This window comes from Malaclemys terrapin, chromosome 3, assembly GCF_027887155.1.
Source record: "Malaclemys terrapin pileata isolate rMalTer1 chromosome 3, rMalTer1.hap1, whole genome shotgun sequence".
Lineage (NCBI taxonomy): Eukaryota > Metazoa > Chordata > Testudines > Emydidae > Malaclemys > Malaclemys terrapin.
Genome location: NC_071507.1, coordinates 63581623 through 63604841, shown reverse-complemented (window position 1 = coordinate 63604841; position 23219 = coordinate 63581623). Strand labels below are relative to the sequence as shown.

Here is a 23219-nt window from a genome sequence, read left to right as displayed (position 1 = left end):
AGTCCCTGAACCCTGTGCTCTCCATGCTGCGTGGGCTTTATAGGACACTGGATGGCAGTGCAGCACCGACCACATCGCCTTCCACATCCTCAGAGAAGAAAATGGTTGAAAAATGGCAGATGGCTCTCGAAAACATAACTGACATGAGCTGATTTCCTCTGCAGCAGGAGTGACACGGCCTCCTACGTTGTGGTTTAACTACACACGCTGCACTCAGAGCCCCCTCTCCCTTTCCCCTACCTGGCTGGGATGGGTTGTGAAAGCTAGAAACGAGTCCAGGTATTTCCCAAGGTTGGCTGGTGTGTCCACGTCAGAATCCGAGCCCTGTTAACGGAAGGATGAGTAATTTCAGACAAAACGACGAGTGATTTCAGACAACGCTTCAGCAGTAGAGTGGAGGAGCCGGGTGGCAGCGCCACTTGGAAACCAGGAGCACAATGTGCTGGGGACAGAAAAGCCAGCGCATAATGGCTGAAAAAGTTCTGAAACTGCTGCCGCTCCAGAGCATCAAGTTCCCATTACCTGCCCTGGAGTTGCCAAAGGAGACAACGGCCACATTCAGGAGAAAAGGATGGACTTGCTTGGAAAAAGTTATAACCACTCCACAACACCCAATCCATCATGAGGTATTGACTGGGGGGGCCCGGGATGACCTGACTACCCCAGAAATGGAGGGAAAAAGGAGACCAGAGATGTAGCAGTTCTTAAAAAAGCATCAGTATTTACTTCACCTACACTACATTCAACAGCTTTCAGTCTCATTGCCCCAGAAGTGTCTCATGTTCAGGGTGCCTCCCTCCCCTCTTCCTGGGAAGTCCAAGATTTCCCTAGGGAGACAGCCCCCAGGCTTTGTGCCCCAAATTCAGAAACTTCTTTTCAAGGTGCTGCTTCTCCTCACTTTGGCAGTACTCTTTGACCTAGTGCTGTCTTGAGTGCTCCCTTCTCTGGGGCTGTTCTTCCCAGGATTTCCTTAGCAGCACACCTTTCTGTGGGTTGCCTGTCACTCTGCCATCCCTGAACTGAGCTGAGCCTGTATCATAAAGGGCCACAGGCCCTTGCCACTCACAGCAGGCTTTGCTAAGGATTAATAGCCAAGGCTTTTTTCCACCATAACAGTGAGTGAAGTCACCTTAGCTTGAAGTAGTCAAACCTCCTAGAGCCGCTTCTTGTTAAGTCTATCTTCTCAAGTGGTTTAGGATTTTCCTTCCTCCCCAGCTCCCCATGAGTTTGCTGTCACACCAGTTCTCTGTTGCCAGCTGACCTGGTCTTTTCACAAACAACATCTTTCAGCAAGCCAGCTCCCTTATTAAATGACCGCTCTCGTTACATCCCCTCTTTGGTGTAGTCGGTGGAAGATCCAAAGTTCCCAGCACACCCCTAGAGGAGTTGGCAGCAAACATGTGCCAGGTTTCACTGCACGCAAGGCCCTTTCTATTCCCTCCACTTTTAGAGGAAAGAACTGGAGCTGTCCACATCAGTGGTACAAACGAGAATCATGGTTTCCATATCCCCAATCATTCCCCTGAAAGACAGTCTTGTCAGGACTGCTTCCAGTGTTTGCAGAGGACTCACCACTAATGCACACAGCTGACTGCCCAAAGCACACAAGACCTGGCAAAGTCTCTTCAAGAAAACATAATGCTTCTCTACCAGGCCTTCACCATCTGCTGTCCTGGGAGGGAGAAGGGAAAGGGCAGGTCAGGATTACATACCCGGTAGTTAAGTTGGGAAGACAATTTGACATCAGCATGGTTGGGTTCCCTTCCCCATTACTGAAATTATTGGTATGAGGAGATCCAATTTTAAGATTAGAAATATTTCTAGTCTAAACCCTTTGGACCTTCTCCCAATATCTCTTGATCAATCTCAGGCGAAACATTTCAGGAAGTTGGGAGTTACTCTGAGCAGCTTCTTTTGAAGTTATGGGACTTCGGAAAATGGTTGGCTTTTCAAGTTTGGGAAAAGTAACACTTTCTACCCTCTCCTAACCCAATGCTAGCTTGCTGCCATCAGGCCAGACTGGATCTGCCTGCTGCCCATACTCAGGATCTGTGCACAGCAGTGGTTTGAGAAACAGCACTCGATGGTACAAGGCTAAGAACGCTATCCACACCTGAGCGAAGGCCATGATGGGAACAGGTGCTGAGGTAATTTCCAAGAGACCAGTTTTAGTTTTACAGCTTGGGGCGGGGAGGTACTTATTAATACAGGCCAGCCACAGACAGTTTCCACTTAAGACCATGATGTGCTCCCACAGCAGCTGGATGGTACTCACTGCGCAGCAGAAAGTATGTAGTGCATGGCAACATCTCCAAACAAGACCATAAGGGGCTTCCGATCCTCCAGCTTCCCCTAGACAAAAAACAAAGTAAACACTGGTCAAAACACATGACCATCAGCGAGAGGGAGCTGGCAGATCACCAACTGTGCTACCATTTGGGGACTTGAATTCTACCACTGAGCAGAACAAAATGCAACAAGAAACTAAAGGACTCTTGGTGAATCAGGTAGTTTTCTCCAGTAACCCCACTGGGAGCCTTAAACCAAAATCTGGTCCTTATAGGCCTATTTCTTCTTCCATTGCATATTGACTTCTTGCTGCAGGGCAGCTGGACTGGTTTGTTATTGTAGGGTTGCTTGTGAGCACTGCGCTTGTGCTACTGATCTGGGATAAACATACCCTGGATGGGCATGGCAGCAGAACATAGAGGGCACACCTCTATGGTGCTGTTTCAGAGAAACTTTACTGTGCATCAGAAATCTCACTAGGTTCTTACAGCTAGATGGCAATATCCCAACACTCCTCTGCGGCAGAGAGCACTGCGGACAGCAGGGGTTAGGAATAAGTTAATGTTATTTGTTCAAGCAGAGATTTCGAGCTTCAAAGCTGTATGGAAGGGCGGACAGAGAAAACAGGGCCTGGGTGAGTTCCAGAAACTGCTCTGTCCATTGTCCTGGGGAAGCATCCACCCTAAAGTCACTCAGGCATCTGGGCAGCCAAAGAGGCAGGTGACTTGATTCCTTAGATAAAGGAGTGACATTACCATCGCTCAACTTGATAAACTAAGAATAAACCCAGGGAGCGGAGGGGAATGCGGAGGGCAGGAGGGGTAAGGGAGGCTCAGGAGGAGAAACTCACTTTCCTGCTGACAGCGATCAGAAGACACTCTGCTGCTCCCACTTGGAGCTCGGGTTCATTCAGGAGCAAGCACAGCATCTCCAGGAGCTTGCAGTTATCTGCTGTGATGTGGCTCATGGCCACCCAGTCAATGTAGCCTGCCAGGGTGTTCAGTGCTGCTATCCCAACTCGGCAGTTTGCCTGGGCCTGCAGACAGACCATAGCCAACAGTTCAGAGCCAGAAAGAATTTATATGGAAACAATCTCAGTGCAGAGCTTTGCCTCTGGCCCAGATGCAGGGAAACCCATATCTCAGACACAGCTGACTTCTCCATGTTGGAGCTGCACATGCATTATATGACAGCAACTATTTTCTGAAGTGCCCTTCTCCAGGAAAGTAACTGCGGTGGCAGTGGTTAGGGGAAGTGGGGCAAAGTCCTTAGGCTAACAACGTCAGGGCTGCTTGAAATGAGCAGTTTCCTCCTTTCCAGATAGTAAGGTAATTAACCGAAGTATAAACTGCAACTTGGTGGCTGGAGACAAGCTACAGCATAGAAACCTGAGTCTGGCTCCAAACAGCCTCAGTCTGCACTGCCTCCCCAGGCCGTACTCACCTTTGGTTCCTGAGCCAGGTCAGTCTTCTGAAAAGAGAACAAGAGACAGTAAGTGAGCTGCTGTGCACATCTCCTCCCATCCACTGCTGGGCAGTCCTTGGCTCATTCAAGAGGGTGCAGCCCGGAGAAGTCTCAGTGAATAGATGCCCGGTGAAAGAGGCTGCAACACATTTTCCAGCTCGGGAAAATGCCCCAGACATCGCTACTTCTTCCCCAGGACTTTCCACTGGAAGTTAAGCCACAGATTCTCTCCTCTGAAAGAAGATGTTCCAGGTGGCAGATTCCTCTGAATGTGTGTACATGGGTTCCAATACTCCCTCGAAACTTCCAGGGAAGATGCCTTTGCTGTCCTTTTAAAGCATCTTACGTTCAAGGATCACAACCTCTGGGAAGCGTTGGTGGCCTCATTCTAATGAAACTAATGCTTAGAAAGAAGTGACTTGACCAAGACCACAAAGCTCTAATGGCTTAACAGCAACAATGCACTGTGTGTGCCATCTTATTGCCTAAATTATGCAACAGCAGAGTCTGATCTGAGCAGATGCTCTGTTTTTCTGCATGCAAGGAAACTGCAAGCATCCCTTTCTGCTGCAAGGTTTTGCTTTGGAAACTCCATTCTGTCAACATTTACAATGCAATGACTCAAGTCACCAGGTGTACCCCAAATACCTAAGTACAGACCCACCACACCACTGCTGAATATCTAAGAGCACTGCAGAGTAGTACAGCACCCAGGCCTGGAAATTCCCTCCCTCTCAATCCCGTGTGCAGACTGGTAGCTGGACACCCAACCCTCAGTATTCACCCTGTCCTCAAAGAGCTCAAAGATCTGCTAACCTGTGGAGTGGTGAGTGCATCTCGCTCCTGGGGCGCTCCCACCTGGCCAAGCAGAAGGATTCCACCATTAGCAGAAGAAACCACACTTCAGAGTCTCAGCATCGTAATTCAGACCTCAGCTGGAAATGTATTCAACTGAACTACGAAACGCAACAAGGTTTTCTACCCACCATGGGTCAGCCGTAAACGGCACAAAGAAATACACAGTTCTATGGAATTGTCTATGCCAGTGGCTCTGAACCTTTCCAGACTACTGTACCCCTTGCAGGAGTCTGATTTGTCTTGCGTACCCCCAAGTTTCACCTCACTTAAAAACTACTTGCTTACAAAATCAGACATAAAAATACAAGTGTCCCAGCACACTAGTACTGAAAAATTGCTTACTTTCCAATTTTTACCATATCATAAAATAAATCAATTGGAATATAAATATTGTACTTACATTTCAGAGTATAGTATATAGAACAGTATAAACAAGTCATTCTCTGTATGAAATTTTAGTTTGTACTGACTTCGCTGGTGCTTTTCATGTAGCCTGTTGTAAAACTAGGCAAATATCTAGATGAGTTGGTGTATCCCCTGGAAGATCTCTGCGTACCCCCAGGGGTACATGTGCCCCTGGTTGAGAACCGCTAGTCTATGTGGCCAGTGAATGTGCCAAGGAAATGGGTTGAAGTGTCCCTCTCAGCGAATAGGATACAGCCTGTCACTGCTCCATCTCCACCACGCTGTTGTCATGCTAAGCATTACTCCACATTTTAACACATTATAAAAGGGAACAAGAGGTGCACATAAGAAGCTTGCCTCTGGATTGGTCACTGCTGTATCTCTCACCTTCCCAACCCCATCTCACTCTCACCGGATCAGACTACAAGCTCCTTGGGGCAAAGATCTGCCATTATTACATGTCTTGAGCAATCTGCACATCTCCAGTATCGTAGGATTATAATGGTAGTAAAGTAGAGCCCAAACTGCCCCATTTATGGGAGGACAAGGGGCATCTGCAACTGGAAGGTAGCAGCATCCCATACCATCTCTTTGCAGTAGGAGTTTCTGACCTGAGCTCTAGGAGAATGGGACCAAACGGACCCTAGTGTAGCTCATGGTGCATCAAGCAAACCAATGCCTTAGTGCCAGCAAACTGAGCCTCACAGTACCAAGCGCAAGGTTCTCATCCATCTCAGGTGATGAACACTAAAAATCCAGACTGCTGACACCAATGCTGCCTCTTGAACCCTGAGACTTTCTCATCAGCCATTGGCAGTTTCCATGCTCACAACAGAGTTCTATGGTGTAACTACAGCAATTGATTTCAGACGGATTCTCCTCTCACTTGCCCAAAAAGTGTGACCCATATCCAAGCTCCCAGTGCTGACTAGGCTCCCAGGAAGAAGCTTCTTACCATGCGCCTATACTTGTTGACGTTCTGCTGCAGGGTAGTGAGCAGGAAGCTGAAGATCTTCTCCATGTTCTGGGTAAGAGTTTGTTGGATGTCCCGTCGCCGCTGGGTGGGCAGCGTCTGGAAGGTCACCACGTCCTCTGCCAGACGCAGGAGGATGAACATCACCAGTTCTGTCTGTGTCTCCTAATGTCCCACACAAACACACTCATGAGTCTAGCCGTAACATGAAGCCCTTCAGAGAGCAGCTCAGAGACACAGATCAAGACCAGATCATGGTCTGGGGAACAGCCAGAGAGGGATAACTAAGATGGTTTAATCTCCGATAACATGATCGCCTAGAATAATGGGACCTGACAACTGCCTGTGAATCTACTGTATCTTCCGCTTGTTTGACTGAAATAAGGAAAGGAGACCTAGAATTATGAGCCAGTGGAAGAGTACAGACAAGTATGACAAACAGGTGTGCTTCATACCCCTTGTTTGGAAAGTGTGTCCAGCTCCTTCAGCATATCAGGCCAGTGCTGAGGCCATTCACGCTTGATCATCTCCACCACAATGCGAGACAGGACATCCTTAATGTGACTTTCCTCCTCTAAAATATTCTGTGTTCCCTATGAGAAAAAGATGCTGATCATACAAGATGGAGCCAGCTGCCCCCAGAACAATCATTCACACCATGGGGGAGTCTGGCTACAGACCCACTGGACAATAAGAAAAACACAAATACACCTTCAACCCAGCTGTTCCTGTCCTGATTGGAACTCCCACCTTCGCAGGCATTCACAGCTGGCAGGCTCTGTGCACCAGACGACTGTCATCTGAGGAGAAGTAGGTCTTTGAAGACCATTGCCTCCATGGGATGGATTGACAGTTGTGGGTGGGAAGTTCCAGGAAACCTCCTGTGGTGGCCAAATGGGAGGAGGTCTAGAACTCTAAAGCACCTTGGGTTTCAATCCACAATTCTCCTTTCCCAGACACTGCTGACCTACAGCACCAGACCAAATTGCATGCTCCATGGGAGTCAAGGATATGGCTTTGATGCTACATCTAGCCTTCATGCAAAGAGCAGCAGAAATCCTCTCACTTCAGAGATGCATTTTGGAGCAGTGAGCACTATACTTCAACTGAATGAGTGACAATCTCCACATTTACTGAACCTACCATCCAAGGATTGCAAAAACACTTTGTAGATATAAAGCAAGCTTCACAACCCCCCACTCTCCTGAGGTGGGTAAGTTATCCTCATTTTACAGATGAGGATACTGAGGTAGAGAGGGAAATGGTGTCTCCCCCGGGGTCATATAGCAAGTAAAGGGCAGAGTCTGGAATTTAACTCAGGCCTCCTGCACTTTAATGTCATGCTTCCTCCTCACTTCCACATGCCACCTCAACAAAGTGAAAGAACTCTGCAAGAGATTATGGGTCTCTCAGCCAGAGGTTATGGTTAAGGCTGCGTGTGTCTGTCACGGACTCCATGACTTTCCGTGACCTCTGTGATTTTTGGTGCGTCTGGCTCAGGGGCTGCTGGAACACTCTGGAAGGTCACCAGCAGCAGCATCAGTTTGCGTGTGGGAGGGGGCTCAGGGGGTTGGGATGTGGGGCAGCACTTACCTGACCTAGGTGGAAGGGTCAGGGGGCTCTGCGCGCTGTCCCTGTTGGCAGGCACCACCCCCACAGCTCCCATTTGCTGTGGTTCCCGGCCAATGGGAGCTGCAGAGCCGGAGCTCGTGATGGGAGCAGCGCATGTAGCGCACCTGGCCTTCCCTACCCCTAAGAGCTGCAGGGACATGCGAAGTCGGTAAGGAGCCTGCCAGCCCCGCCAACCCTCCCCCGGCCCCCCCCCAGCACCAGCAGGTGTCCCGGGCCATCCCCCCAGCACCCGCGGTTCCACCAGACCGCCCGCGGGCCCTCTGCCCAAGGTTTAGTTAGGAGTATATAGTACAAGTCATGGGCGTGAATTTTTGTTTACTGCCCGTGACCTGTCCATGACTTTTACTAAAAATACCTGTGACTAAAACGTAGCCTTAGTTATGGTCCCTTAGACAGAGGTTATGGGTCTATTACAGGAACAAGGGGGTGAGCTTCTGTGGCCTGCAGAGTGCAGGAGGTCAGACTAGATGATCATGATGGTCCCTTCTGGACTTAAAGTCTATGAGTCTGCTCCATATGGTGGTTTGGCCCTGGAGGCAGCCAGCACTTACATTGGATATGAGCCCCATGACGTTGTTCTTCAGATAGACCTTCTCGAGGCGAGGCATGCTGTTCCAGCGAAACCTGCCCAACAAAACACACAAAGGCCACCAAGTCAATATGCTGGCACAGATCACTGACTTGTCTTAGAAATCCATCAGCCCTTTGCCCAAGTTAGGGAGGCTGAGGCTGCATTGTTCATTTGCTCTGCCAATACCCGATCCCTTACTGAGCAACATCATTGGCTGAGGTTAAAATTACTGCCCAGTTAGAGCACCTGCACCGCTGATATCAGCACAGTTCAGGGAATGGGCAGGATTCATTAACATCTACAGGAAAAGGACCAAGAGCACAAAATATTGGGTTTGTGGAGCCAACAAAGAAGGCTCTCCAAACTCTGTAGGGGAGAGGTACTTTTATTAATCTGAAACTAGTGACAGAGAACTTTAGTGATCTACTGATAATACTTTCCCTGCCTGTCTCCAGCATCTTTTGTCTAAGATCTATGCAATAAATTAACCTGCATGCCCCTCTTGCAGTGTTTGCTATTACCCTCATATTAAAGACAAAGAGACAAGGACAGAGATGGGAAGTGACTTGCCCCCTTAGGTCACCCAGTGACCTAATGACAGGGCTCAGTATAGAACCCAAATCTCCTGACACCCTGTCCACTGCTGTAACCAACAGACATCTGGGAACAATAATTAGCACTGACAACTGTGACATGGGCAGGCCTGTTCTCTCTCCATGAAAAGCTCTCCAGAGTTTAGGATAACACCACATCCATGCAGCCCAAGTGAGCTCCCTTACTTGACCACATGTTCCAAGATCTGAAGACCAAAGTGCCTGACAATGGCTGTTTGGGTTTTCTCTGCCAGCTTCAGACCACAGGGGACACAGATGGGACACTTCTCTTTAAACTCCTCGCAGAACTGAAAAGGAACAAGGATAACAATGAGTCAAAAACTATCAAGTGGCAATATGGAAATGAGCGTGGGAAAAGTGAAGCATTAAGACAATTTGGAGATAAGGGGAAAAACTGTGCTTCAAAACTGCCCACTGCAAGTGGGGAACTCTCCCTGGAAAGCACAGGAGGCTAGGTGAGCAATTTCTGTACAATTTAAGCATCACACCTAGTGTCTCAAATCCTCATCATCTGGGAATACTTTCCCAATGTGGCCCAATGCTGTAAGCTGCCTTCCTGAGGCTGCAGACTACTTCAGCGACTCTGATGCTGCTTAGAGTCTCCTGAGCAGCAGAATGAGAATATCTCATGCTCTTCAGATCCCCCTGACCAGCCTGGAAAGAGACAAACTTCAGGGTCATATTCATGTTGGAAAGATGCTGCAACAAAGCCCAGCCCGAGAAACTGCCTATCTCTATAGACCTTTCCTAGAGCGTATCACTGGGGTCCCTAAACACCTGCAGGGGGATTAAAGGCAATGTGGGCTGCCAGCTCTCCATGCCACGGGGCAGGGCGAGCCCACAGACGGAGACTGGGGAACCCAGTTCAGGCGGGGAAAGAATTCAGGGGTATCGGACACGTGCTGTCCCGGAGCAGACTCCCAGGCGGGGTGATAGGTCTCGGGGGGGGGGGGGGGTGTATCACCGAGCTCCCCGGGATCGGGGGCCCAGGGGTCCAGCTCTGCCCCGGGCCAGGACCTCGGTGCTGAGCGGGCAGCGCTGAGCCCGGCCGCCCCACGCGGACCCCGCTGCCCCGGTACCTTGAGCGCCTCCAGGCGGTAGCGCTGGGTGGAGGCCGGGTCCATGATCACCGTCACCGCCTTCACCAGCTGCTCGCACAGGCTGCTCACCTGCTCCGCGGACATAGCGGCGGGGTCCGCGCGGGGCAACCGGAGCAGGGGGAAGACCAGGGGCTACCGCACCGGGAGAAGGAGGGAGCAGGTGCGCAGGCGCGCCCGGGACCAAGATGGCTCTACATAGTACGCATGTGCCATGGGGACCGGGAGGCTTCTACGCATGCGCCAACAACCGCGCGACGCTTGAAGGAGGGAAACCGCATGCGCGAAGGGAGGATAACGGCGCCTGCGGCGATCGGGGGCATGGCAATGCGCTTGCGCCAACCCCCGTCCCGACTCCTTAATATCCGGCGATCCAATCACAAGCAGCCGCACATACCGCGCCAGTTCTCTAAACCGGAAGAGGGGGTTTAATATCACCGGGGCGCGAGACCGATCTACCACCAGCCCCCTCCGCGGGAACTACAGCTCCCAGCGTGCACCGCGGGTCTCCTGGCCTCCTCCTCCTTCTTCTGCGTGCGGGGACTACAGCTCCCAGCAGGCCGCGCGCGGCGTCTCGGCGTGGGGCGGGGAGCAAAACAAACTGCCGCCGCGCGCGGTTCGCTACAGCCGTAGCCGTTGACTTTTCCCGTGGCGGCGCCCGGCGCTCCTGCGCGCGCGGGGCCAGGGGGCATGTCTCGCGGGCGGGAGCGCGTGGTGGCGCTGGCGGACATGGACTGCTTCTTCGCGCAGGTGGAGCAGCGCCGGGAGCCGCGGCTGCGGGGCCGGCCCTGCGCCGTGGTGCAGTACGACGCGTGGCGGGGCGGCGGGTACGTGCTGCCTCTTCCCCCCCCCCTCCCCTCCGGCGGCCCCCGCCCGGCCAGGCCCGCCCCACTCTCTGTGCTGTCTCCCTGCAGGGTCATCGCCGTCAGCTACGAGGCGCGCGCCTTCGGGATCAGCCGGGGCATGCGGGCGGACGAGGCCCAGAAGCGCTGCCCGCAGCTGGTGCTGGCGCGGGTCCCGGAGGCCTACGGGAAGGCGGATCTCAGCAGGTGAGGCGAGCCCGGGGCCCGCTGGGTGTCTATACAGCGCCGCAGGGTCGGGGTCCCTCCCTCCTGGGCGCTACGAGACGCTGTTCAGAGAGGCCCCCGGTTTCAGGATGCGAGGGAAGAGTGGGAAAGCTGCAGTAAAGCTTTCCCAGCCGCAACCCGCAGTGGGTCTGTGCTACCCGTGCTAGGGCACAGGCAGGGAGGGCAGAAGCTATGTATGCACTACAGCTTGGCTTGGGATAAGTTATGTCCCTCAGGTGTGAATAACCCCTGGAGTGACATAAATTATACAGACCTAAGCCCCGATGTGGACAGCGCCCTGACATACCTGCCGCTGCTCACGGGGGCTGGAGTAATGAAGAAGACGGGAGAGCTCTCTCCCGTTGGTTTAGAGTGTCTGCACTAGCGGTGCTACAACGGTGCAGCTGCGCCACTGTGAGCACTGTAGTGTAGCCATAGCCCCACGCGAAAGGTCATCGTAGCCTTAGTGTAGCTGCTTCCTGCATCAACAGAAGGGGGTTTTTGCATCAGTGTCATTAATTCATCTCTCCGAGAGACAATAGCTGGGTTGCCGGGAGAATTCTTCCATTGACTGGCCATGTCTACACCAGGGGTTAGGTTGGCATAGCAACATCTCAACGTCTTTCGCACCCCTGAGAGATGGAGCTATGCTAGTGTAACTTCCCACAGTAGATTAGCCTTCAGTATGTGGATCTGTCAGAGCGGACCCTTCCCCAGCACTAACCTCAAATTTAGAAAACCCGACTGAGATGTGCCTTGGGTTTCAGCCTCTGAGCTCATCCACGTGAGGGCCGGACTAGTGTCCTTGAATAGTGGGGCAAAGATACTAATGCAAAAATAAGCTCAGCTTTGGGAGAGGAGCACATCCTTTAAACCAGCAGCTCAGTAGCCCGAGTGGCTGGCTAGGTCTCAGCCAGTAGAGGAGTTGGATGGAAATACAAAAGGAAAGAGACCATGGGCTGGGAAGCAGTTGAGTCCCAGGTGCATGACAAAGATTGAGCTCCTTATGTCTTTCTGCTGCAGATACCGAGAGGCTAGCGTAGAGGTGATGAAAGTGATGTCACGCTTTGCTGTGATTGAGCGTGCCAGCATTGATGAAGCCTACATGGACCTGACTAGTGCTGTGCAAGAGAGGCTCAAGAAGATGCAAGGGCAGCCTATCCCAGCAGAGATGCTGCCAACTACCTACATCCAGGGACTGCCAAATGTCTCTACAACAGCAGCAAAGAAAAAGAACGTGGATTGCAAAGGTAATGCCAAGCCACCAGGCAGATGCTGCTTCTTTTCCTGGAGTTAATAGTTCCTTTTTGCTTTTCATCTTAGTATATTTCCCTTCAGCTCTAAGAAAGTGAGGGTAAAATGAAATTGCCCTATACTGCAGTTCGTGTCCAAGAGAAAGTAAAATGGAGGCCTCACAGTGGTAGAAATGCCTTAATGCATGGGAAACAAGGCCGACCTAAGGAACAGGTGAAAAGCGACTTACTTGTGACTGTGAAAGGCCAGCATTGCAAATAGTGTGGGGAAGGATTTCTAGAGTCGCCTTTCCCAACCTCTTTCATTCCTACTTGCCACGCAGAGTGCCTGGTCCCAGGGCTCTGTTATCCACGGTCTTGTGCTGAAGCTCAAATTCAGACTAAAGTTTCATTTTCAAAAGAAAACCTCTATGGGTTGGCATTATCTTTAAAGAGCACTAGGCTCTAGTCCAGAATGTACCCAAACAACCACTTGGGAGCACTGTTGTGCACGTAAATACTTGAGCACTTTGCAGATCTGGACAAACGTACCTACCAACTAGCGTCTTATCTAAGGCAAACTCATTTGGTCTGTTTCAAGTTATTCCACAGCACAGATCTGCCTGTGAAAGTCTTACCTCTTCTCCATCTCCTTCTCAGGCTCCTATTGGTGCAGTTGGGGAATAGTTGTCTTTGTTTCAGTAGTTTGGCAGGAAAGTGACTTGCTTTCCTTTTTTCAAAGGACATGTCCCGTAAATAGGATTTCTCCTTTTCTAAATGCACTGGTGCTGGGAGCTTACCTTTTGACCATGGAATAAAGGAGCAGTGACAAGTGTGTGGCCACTGTTCATTCTGGCTTGCTAGAATCGCCACTCTCCTTGCTGTGTTGGGCTTCGATCCCCTTTGTGCTCTTTTTCAGAGGATCTGCGTCAGCGTGGCTTGCACCAATGGCTTGAGTCGCTGCCTTTTGGTGACATCAGCTGTCCAGAGCTGCAACTGACAGTAGGAGCAGTAATTGTGGAGGAAATGAGGGCAGCTGTGGAAGCAGTTACCGGACTGAGTTGTTCAGCTGGGATTTCACACAACAAGGTGTGTGTAACACAGTGGGGTGGTTTTGTTTCAAGTGGTGTACTTCGATTATGCAGTAAAATAAATGAAACCATCAGAGTCACCATCTGATGGAATCTGAGCAGAATAGAACATCATGGCCACATTTAAACACATGTAGTTGAAAATAACATTAAGCACGGGGATGGGCTGTAGTGTTTGCCCAGTACCGTGGAGATGTAAACTACCTAGAATTGGATTCACTTACTGGCCAGGGCTCTGGTTTTTCTGGCATATCCCGAGCAGTCAACTCACTGTGGAAAAGATCTTTAAAGTGCTCAGGAGAGAGTCCTCTCTATAAATGACTGATCTTAAAGTGAGTGTTTCCTTCCTAGAATGAGGAGGCATATTCTGTGCCCATAGGAGGGCTTTACTGGTGTAAACGCCTATTTAATTGGACAGAAAGAGCCCTAGTTCAGTGCCTTCCCCATCCCACCCTATAAATGCTGATGTGATGTGGGTCAGGTTGGCTTTCTCAGTCTTACTGTCTTACAGTCTGGTGGATGTGCTTTGGGTAATGTACAACCAGCCACCAGCAGCAACCACAGAACTGCGAAGGGGAATTGACTCACTCCGATACTGCAGCTCTGGGTTTCCCGCTGCATTAACTATGTGACCTTTTTACTGACTAGCCTCTTGTAGGTTTCCTTCTGTAGCACTCTGTTGCTGCTGACCTTGCAGAGAGAAGACTAAGGAGACACAGCAAGAAAGAGAGCAAGACAGGAGCAGAGAGGATGGAAGAGGAGAGGCCCAGACAGAGAAAACAGGCATGGTGTTGGGTAGTAGGGCAGGAGTGTGAGGGTTGCTCTTGGGATTTTAGCACAGTTTCCTGACCAGAACTGAGCCAACACAACCAACACACTGAGTCCTCTAAAATGTCTAAAGCAGGGTTCTGACTCCCTTCTCAGAGCTAGACTGTTGCAGGTGACACTGTGTTTAAAGACAGTTTAGCCAGCACAGTTCAGATCCTGTGTTAGTTAATAACAGGGAGTGAAGAGTGGTGGAACCTGAATCTTGTCCTCAACAGAGCTGTGCCCATGGAAGACACTGTGGAATCCCAAAGCCTAGAGAGAGCCCTTCAGCCGTTAGCTGGGGGCTCTACTGCAGAACCTAGTAGGCAGTCTTTTAGAAGCCTGTGGTCCTCTGAGCATATGGGGTTTGCAGTAATGGGGTTTCCACACTCTTCCATATTCCAGGCATTGGCAAAACTGGCCTGTGGGCTGAACAAGCCCAACCGCCAGACACTGGTATCGCAGGCATCTGTCCCACAGCTCTTCAGCCACATGCCCATCAGCAGCATGTAAGTATTGGGGAGTCGTGTGCTTTTGTTGAACCCGGGACTTGGACTGAGCCTCTCTTTCATGCTGCTGCTGCTTTGTTCACCAGAATCTAAGCTTTCATTTAAAAAATAATCTCTAGCTCGACTGATTGCCAAGTTACACATTTTAGTTCCCACTCACTCTGCGTGCAGAACTCAGTTGAATAACTTGGAGCAGTGTGAACCGCCCCATTCAGCTCAATAAGGGCTAATTCAGATGCCCACTGATAATGTAGACATTTTGGGCTTGTCTATATGAACATTTAGTTTGTGCCAGGCTGGGGTGTGAATCTACCCCACTGCGCACTGTCTGGACCCTGTTTACTCTCACTAACAGCTCCTTAGTGCACTTTGAAAGGGGACTAGATCAAAGCACATTAACGGATGGTTTTTGCATGGCAAGCTAATTGCGGGGTCGATTCACACTGTAGCTTGCTGAGAACTAATTGCTGTTAGACAAGTCCTTAAAATATTAACTACTTCACTGCTCGTTAAAGCATGCAAGAAAAGAAAAGGGGGATCCTATTGGGAAGATCTGCACAATTTACTGAGTGTGACAGCTCATTCTGACACCATGAGTGACTGGGTTTGGGAGATGCTGCCATTCCCTTCTGCCCCAAGGAAGGAGGCCAGCCCAAAAGGCCTACCACAGTTCAATTGGCATCATCTGAACCTGTTTCCTAAGGTGTAGCTAAGCTCAATAAGTGCAGTGGGACAACATGCAAGGCTCGCCAAGTGGAAACATGCAGACTTCTCGTGCTTGGGATATTCAGACCTTCGTGATGGGGAGCTGAGCACCAGGAGCCTGGAGAACATGCACGGTCATTCTGAACATCTGCACAATCTGCTATGAACAATGTCTCAGGAACAGTGGTGGAGCTGGAAAAGTACACCTCTACCCCGATGTAACGCGACACGATATAACACTAATTCGGATATAACGCGGTAAAGCAGTGCTCCGGGCGGGCGGGGCTGCACACTCCAGTGGATCAAAGCAAGTTCGATATAATGCGGTTTCACCTATAACGCGGTAAGATTTTTTGGCTCCCGAGGACAGCGTTATATCGAGGTAGAGGTGTACTACCAGTTTGAAGCCGTGCTCAAGAGCTGTAAAGTTAGCGTCTGCCTTCAGGCAGCTACTACTGGGGGCTTTCCTGCCCACATAGGAATGGCTAGACCCAGGGGAGAGGGCAGGGAAGAGTGAGTGAACAAATAGATTTTAAGCAAGGGTGGGTGCTGGGGTGCTGCCTTTGCATTTCTGCCTTTTTTTTTCCTTGTTCCTATGCGACCACATCTCAGCCTAGGAATTGATGAGCTGTCCCATTCTCACTGGAATCATCATGTGTTGCTCCTCGGTCAAGGAGTCTGGCCAGCCAGCGCTGCTCCCTCACCTACCCTGCTTCCTGCCAGTGAATGGGAGCTGGGGTGTGCTGAACGTGCCTCAGTCTGCACGTGACAGCTCTCTTCTATGTTTCCTCCTTCTCCTGCAGCCGGCACCTGGGAGGGAAGCTGGGTGCCTCCATCACAGACGTACTGGGAGTGGAGTACATGGGGCAGCTGACCCTATTCAGCGAGTCACAGCTCCAAACTCACTTTGGAGACAAGACTGGGTAGGTGACATGCTGGCTTCTAGGCTGCAGGTCTCCATAGGATAATAGGCTTGTGTTCTCCCTCTCCTTCACCAGTAGATCTTTAGGCCATTCTGCTGAGGTGGTTGCTCAGGAGAGTTTCTGTCTGGGCCTTTCAGGGTTGCATTGAGACAGGGAACATGAGCAGTGTCATGTAATGGTCTGCTAGGCACTTGAGCAATAATTGCTGTAAGGTATTTCCCCATTAGTATCTGAATGAAACCTGATGCTGGCTGCCATTCCAGCTGCCTGGGGAGCTGGAACCATCACCTGAATATAGTTTAAAATGGCCAAGCAGAGAATCAGCCCATTGCTTCAGCTAGCTGAAGTCACCTAGCTCTGTAGCCCCAGATGCGGCCCGTGTGAGATGCAGCTGGGGTCATAGCTGTTGGATAACACCTGTGCAGTACTCTGCAGGAGTAAAGGATTCAGTGCTAAGGGGTGAGTCCCATGTGGCCCATTGTGTGGTTTATCTAACTGCCTACCTAGGCAGGTCTAGACCAGGAGAATTCAAGTGGCTGGCTGGGTTCAGAACAGGAAGTTGTCCCTGAACCCTGCCTGCGTGTACTGCCCCAGGAGTCCCTGGGGCCTAGCTTTACGTGCAGGAGCCATGAGGTCTTCCTAAGCTGAATACTCAGTGAGCCCAGGTGGAGTCGGGAGGAGAGGTGGAACATTATCGGCCTTAATCTCAAACCTCATGTGGGACTTTCAGGTCCTGGCTCTATGATATGTGTAGAGGAATTGAACAGGAACCTGTGAAACCCAGGCAATTGCCTAAGTCCATTGGTTGCAGCAAGAACTTCCCTGGGAAAGCAGCCTTGACCACTCAGAAGCAGGTAAGAGAGCGTGAGATCTCCTGAGCAGAACTGGTTTGCACCTGGGATATGAGATGGGGATGGCCACTGAGCCATTCCACAGGCTGCAGCCCCCTCCCTCTGGGCTCAGACTGTGTTGCAAGAGCTGCTCCATTTCACCATGCCAAATGCAGCACCCTGGAATCAGGCTCTTAGGCTTTCTAGAGTCTGTGCAACAGCAGCTGTGTAATTCCTTGAGGAAACATTCTACATCTCCCTCCATCAGCCCTTCATATGCTACAGCACACTGGTCAGTGTGGAGAGGGGAGGGAGTGTTCCTTTGTCCTGCCCTCTCCACAGCTGTGTGCACAATCCCTTCTTGGCACCGATGGATTTTTATCCCCTGGGTCCTGCTGTGCCTGAGGGAACACCTGGATGCTAAGGTGCTGGATGTGTCTGGATGAGAATGTCCTGTACACTATATTCTGCCTTTGCCTTCGCTACAAGATGTGCTCCTCCTGCCTTTCAATCTGCCTTGGTTAACGGCAGCTCGTGGGAGCTTGGAGGAAGACAGCTAACTGATTGTGCTGCTGAAATTCCCTGTCATCTAGCTGCATGTGTCAGGATTGCTGGCCTTTACTTCTGTAACTAAGTCTCTTCTCCAAGAGGAATCCAGATTCCTGCTGGAAAGGAGCCTTTAAATGCCTGGATGGCATGAAAGTCCTTATGTGACAGCAGCAGTGCAAGTGATGGTAAAACCTGCTGCTAACACAAATTCCACCCACGTCAGCTGGGCCCATACTGGAGAGCACCTGGTCTTTGGGCAGGGTGGGAGTGGGTTCTCTAAGCATCCATATGATAGAGTAGCACAAAGCTGAGCTCTGAATCTCCCAGCCTGAGTTCAGATCCAGGTTTAAATGGACATTGTCGTGTTAGAAACTCTGTCCTTCCTTGTGTTACTAACAGCTGAGAAGGCGGGAGTGATGAGGGCTCTAAAAAGCTGCAAGATTTCTGCACTTGCTACGTTTCCCTTGGCCTGGGACAACGTCACTAGAAGATCTCCTGTCCCTTTCAGATTCCCAGCATTGATGTGTGCTGCAATATCTGGGATGCTCTAGATTCTGGGGCATGGTGGATGCAGCTCAGATTAAATCTAAACCTTGTCTCCCCTGGGTTTATTGATTCCCTGGAAGCATTTTTGGTGATCTTGGGGTTTGTAAGAAACTGACCTGTTGGTCCTAGTTCGAGCCTTGAATGTTCCTCATTGCCTGGGGCTCCGGCTGTCAGCAGCTTGCCTCGTGTGGTGGTGGTTAGGGCTGACTGCCAGGTCCTGTAACAGCAGCTGCTTGGGTGTGTGTGTGTGTGGGGGGGGGTCCTGGGGCTGTATCAAACACTGCTGTGTGCTGCTTGCAGGTGCAGCACTGGCTCCTGCAGATGGCCTTGGAGCTGGAGGAGAGACTGAGCAAGGACAGAGACCAAGTAAGGCGGGGTTTGAGGGTTTTCTGCTTCTCCTTGCTGTGGGGCTGGGCCAGAGGCAGCAGGGTCTCCGCTACCTGAGCTGTCTGACACCAGCCTGGGGGTTGTGGTGACTGTGGTGAGTGGCAGAGGAAGTTGCCCTGCATTCAAATGCACAGCTGCTGGCTGACTGTGGGTTAAGAGGTGAGGAAGGACCCAGAGAGGGAAAGGTGCTGTAGGAGGGCCTGACCCAAAAATACCCTGAGCTAACCACTGTCCTCTCCTCCCTTACTGGATGTGAGCATCAGGTGCACGTGAGGGGATGAGTGTGCTCGGGGCAGGCAGCTTCTTCTCTGTGCACCTCAGTCCTAGCATGTGCTTCCTGCTGGCTCACTCCTGGGAGCCCTGCCCTGCACCCCTAAAAGTGAACGAGCTGCTTTATAACCCGCAGATCCTACGTTGCTGGCCAGGGCTGAGACTAGCCTTGCAGATATGCTGTATTGTGATGTGGATAAAGGGGAATGTACCTGTGTAGGGATGGAAGCAGGGATTACACCCCTTCCCCCCCATACATGCACAAGGTGTATGAGCCCCTCACACACTCAGTATGATGGTGATGGACAGCTGCTGGTCCTGCCAGGACAGATGGTGGCATTGGATTGTAAAGCTACTGGCTGGCAGTACAGTGCTCCAGGCTGAGCACCTCTCTGAGCCCGTTCCTGGCATTCACTGCTTTGCCCTGTACTGCAGCTGTGTCCTCTCTCTGCAGAACTGCCGGGTGGCCAAACAGCTGACTGTGAGCATCCGCATGCAAGGCGATCAGCGAGCCAGTGCCCTGTCACGCTGCTGTGCCCTGCCCCGCTATGACGCCCACAAAATCAGCAGTGATGCCTTCATGATCATCCGAAACTGCAATGTGGCTGGAGCCCAGGAGGCTGAATGGTGAGCAGGTCCTGTTCCTGGCCTCAGGGTTGGTGTGCTGGAGGAGGGGAGGGGGCTGGGCTGTGCCCTGGCAGATGACACATGCAGGACAAAGGGGCTGTGTTGAATACTGACAGGGGTGGGGATTGAATTTGGAAGGAGCTGGCTCTGGCAGAGAGAGCTGGGGCCCTCAGAGCTGAAAGACACAAGGCACGTGTTGTCCTGGGCTCGGCTGCAGGTGAGCACTACTCACCCAGAAGGGCAGCTATTGAGCATCATCCTCCCCCAAGTCCCCACCATGCAGCAGTAACTTCCACATTCAGCATCTGGGTGGTGCCAATAGAAAGGGGGGCAAGGCTGCACCCAGGACTGTGCTCCTGTGGAGTTGGAATGAACTGAGCTGTACCTGCTGCAGTGTGAGTACCTGTCTGGCTTGTGCTCAGGGTGCCATCCCTGGGCTAGCCAGAAGAGAATGGCTGTGGTCAGGGGGACAAGATGCTTGTTAGGCAGAGAGGGCTTGCGGGACGGGGGGGGAATAAAAGCACTTTAATCACAACCTGTTTCCTTTCCACCCTCGTGTCCTAGCTTGGGCAGGAGGATGCAGTGTGCTGGGCTCAGAGCAGCAACTCCTTCAGTACAGCTCATTCCTGACTGGGAGCCTGAGAGTTGCAGGAGCTCCCACCCCTGGCAGATGGGACTGAGGGTTCAGGCTTCTTGCCAGAAACCAGGGGGCCTGGCCCAGGTCCCTCTGCTCAAGTCACATTCCTCAAGGAAGTGCGGCTTTGCTTCTGGCAGTAACACAGGCAATCTGCAGCACCCAGGCCTCTTACTGCAAAGTCAGGAGGAGGAGGAGGAAGGGGTATTAGTGTTTGGCCAACAGGCATGACTAAAACATCCTCCCCTACCAGCCCACCAATGTCCTGTCCCGGCTCTTAGCTGCTGCACTGTCACCATGCCCAGTGAAACCTGACACACTTATTTGAATCCTGCCTTGAAAGGCTTCGCACTTCTTGGACTGGGTCTGAGCTGTTTCTGCCTTTTATCCACAGGTCCCCTCCACTTACATTTCTGCATATCTACGCAAGCAAGTTTTCTGAGGCTCCCACACTCTCTCCTGCAGGCATTGCTGCCTTCCTGACAAGTGATGCCCAGTGTATCTTGCCAGCTGGCACCAATGCAACCAGCCCAAATGCCAAGTGCACTGGGAGCCCAAGAAAAGAGCCCAGCAAGAAGCCCATGAATGCTATTGAGTCCTTTTTCCGGAAGGCAGCAGAAAGGCAGCAAGCCCGTGTGGCCAGAGGCCCCTGCCTGCCTGGTGTCCCCAGTGCAGAGGCAGAGTTGTCAGTGCCTGATCCCTGTGGCCACAGTGAGAGAGAAGGTCTCATCCTCGGCAAGAGTCAGACTCCAGAAGCTCTTGTGAGGCACAGTCCCAAGGGCGGCAGCTCCCCCTCCCCATACAGATGGCTTCCCCCTGAGGAGTTGCTCCCTTATCCTGCAGAAACCCCCTCTGCTGGCCCAGCCTCCAGGAGCACTCTAAAAACAGAATCTGCTGGAGCAGCTGCTTCAGAGCTACCTGAGTGGAAGGAGCAGAGTTTGCCACCCTCTGCTGGGTTTGCACAAGGCCCTGCTAGCTCACCAGCAGACCAGCTGCACTGTGAGAAGTGTGGCCAGCAGGTGCCAGTGTGGGAGCTCCTGGAGCACATGGACTATCACTTTGCTGTGGAGCTGCAGAGCTCCTTCTCAGAACCCAGCCCCCTCAGGGCCCCTGCTGCTTCTCCCAGTTCTCCTGCCAAGAGCAAAACCAAAGCCAAGACCCTTAGTGGCTCCAGTGCAAAGCGACCCAGGCAAGGAGTGACCAGGACTCTGGAATTCTTCTTTAAACGGCTGCCCCCCTAGGAGCTCCAGGGCCATTTTAGCCTGAAGTTGAGTGATTTGTGACGTTTTTATCCTTCGTGTAAATAACTTTTATCCAAAGATTGCATAATAAAGGTCTGAAACCTAGTGAGGCTCTTGGGGAAATGCACCCACCTTTTCACTTGGCAGAGTCTGGTAACATTCCTCCTGCCTTTAGGTGTTGATGCTGACAGAAACAGTGTCAGGGCGGCACAGCCTGTGCAGTGATCAGGCATTCCCATGGTCCTGTTACTGGGCATTTTTGCTCTGCAAACAGTAATGGATGTTACACGTGCAGTGCTCCTGTGAGTTGGGAAGTGTCATTATCCCCATTTTACTGCTGGGGAGCTATGGCACAGAGGGACAGTGACTGCCTCAGGTCACAGGAGTCTGGGGCAGAGCCTGGGAGTGAGCTGTAACCCCTGCAGTGCCTTAACCATAGTTCCTTCCTGTCCTATGCTAGTTGATCTAGTATAGTACCTCCACTCCTTGCTAATGCCAGGGAGTGGGGCAGTGTGGTAGCTGAGCCCCACATTCCACACTCCTTCACCAGCTTCCTACAGCTGGGGGGGAGTTCCTCTGATCAGTCCTGTCAGAGAAGCTGCCATCAGTGCTAAGGAGTCTCTAGGGGCACAGTGATGCTCTCCAAGCTTTGTTCTGTCAGCCTGGCCTCATGCATGGAGGGATGTGATCCACTCCTCTGGGACAAGTTTGTTGGTTCTAGTCCCCCTTTTAGGGAGGTTTTTTAAAGCCAGGGCATGCCAAGGTACTGTGCAGGCCTTTCTTTCTCTCAAGGCAGGGAGGCCAAGGCATGGTAGAGGGCATTGCTGTTGTAGATTATGGCAGAGCACTACAGGTGAGGAGAGTCAAATAGCACCTGCAAGCCATTACAGTAGCATCAGCTCAGAGCTGGGCTCTGGTGCACACAAGGCAGACTGCTATAACCCTTACTCCGAAGAGACGCGTGCTTCCTATGAGGTGGCCTGAGCAGCAAGGCCACACAGCTCAGTGGGTCTGTGCAGCCCTATGCCAGTGTCCCATTACCCCAGTAATGATGTGGGTGTAACTGAAGTCCAGAACTAGAGTCCTTTGGGGGGGAGTGCAAAGAGACTTGAAAATCATGTTCTTCCAAAATCAAACCCACTACTTACAGGGGAAGAGGAGAATGGGCTAATAGAGTCCCTCCGAGAGGCCACATCACTGTTTACATTGTTTTCATGCTGGGGGTAGAGGACATGCCTTTAGAAGCAATGTGCTCTACAGCCCCTTGTTACTGGCCTAGTTCTCCCCTGCTGCACCAAGGAGACTACAAAGACTTCTGCTGGCAGGCTGGGGAGTGAGCTCACGTTGGGGGGATGGAAAGGGCTGGCTTGGCACTTACTACCCTTGCAGCAGAGCAGACACTACTAGAATGTGTAGGGAACAAGCCTGAACTGAGAGCTGGACTGTACTGCATTCAGTGACTGAGGAGCCATCAGCCTGCACTGCTAGCACAGAGCTCAGTTCATAGGGAAATAACCTTCTCGTAGATGATTTCTTGAACTTAGTACTGTGTGGGAAAAGCAGCTCGGGGTGTGGTTCAGAAACTCTAGCCTTGCAGGCAGTTTCATCAGCTGTGGGATTCTCCTCTGTGAGTGAGCGGCAAAGGGACAGCCTCAGGATCCTACTGCTGGGTGTAGAGAGCAAGGAGCATGCCAGAGCAGTATTTGCATGATTATTTCATTTCCCTTCCCTTCCCCCATCAGCTCAACTGCAGCAGCAAGTTCTTGCATCAGTTGCTGGCTCTGCCTCAGCCAGAGCCTGCTTCTTTGTCCTGCTCTGGGATGCTCCTTGGTGTTAGTGCAGTTCTAATACCTTCCAGCCCCTCTCACTCACTTTTTTTGAAGGGGGTGGAGGAAGGG

At 51.6% G+C, this 23219-nt stretch overlaps 2 protein-coding genes across 6 annotated transcripts in view; one reads left to right on the top strand and one right to left on the bottom strand.

The window, feature by feature from the left end:
* Positions 1–10071, bottom strand: part of XPO5 (exportin 5) — a 36488-nt gene extending 26417 nt beyond the window's left edge. For 3 of the 4 annotated variants that reach the window (XM_054022248.1, XM_054022250.1, XM_054022252.1), the window contains exons 1-11: positions 9886–10071; positions 8972–9093; positions 8173–8245; positions 6445–6582; positions 5972–6154; positions 4570–4611; positions 3733–3759; positions 3140–3325; positions 2276–2352; positions 1573–1672; positions 241–324 (exon numbers count right to left, since the gene is read on the bottom strand). In XM_054022248.1, coding sequence (XP_053878223.1) covers positions 241–324; positions 1573–1672; positions 2276–2352; positions 3140–3325; positions 3733–3759; positions 4570–4611; positions 5972–6154; positions 6445–6582; positions 8173–8245; positions 8972–9093; positions 9886–9990 — 1137 coding nt within the window. In that variant the 5' untranslated portion in view covers positions 9991–10071. The remainder of the gene's footprint in view (positions 1–240; positions 325–1572; positions 1673–2275; positions 2353–3139; positions 3326–3732; positions 3760–4569; positions 4612–5971; positions 6155–6444; positions 6583–8172; positions 8246–8971; positions 9094–9885) is intronic. The other variant, XM_054022251.1, reaches the window with a different exon arrangement.
* Positions 10072–10468: 397 nt separating this feature from the next.
* Positions 10469–21426, top strand: POLH (DNA polymerase eta). Of its 2 annotated transcripts, XM_054023312.1 has the most exons (10): positions 10469–10730; positions 10818–10952; positions 11994–12220; positions 13122–13291; positions 14506–14609; positions 16118–16237; positions 16968–17091; positions 18463–18528; positions 19274–19446; positions 20475–21426. In XM_054023312.1, exons 1-10 carry the CDS (start codon positions 10594–10596, stop codon positions 21319–21321), a joined length of 2103 nt encoding a protein of 700 aa, XP_053879287.1. In that variant the 5' UTR covers positions 10469–10593; the 3' UTR covers positions 21322–21426. The 2 variants fall into 2 exon arrangements, with proteins under 2 accessions (XP_053879287.1, XP_053879285.1); XM_054023310.1 differs by having other exon boundaries at positions 10469–10952.
* The last annotated feature ends 1793 nt before the right edge of the window (positions 21427–23219 follow it).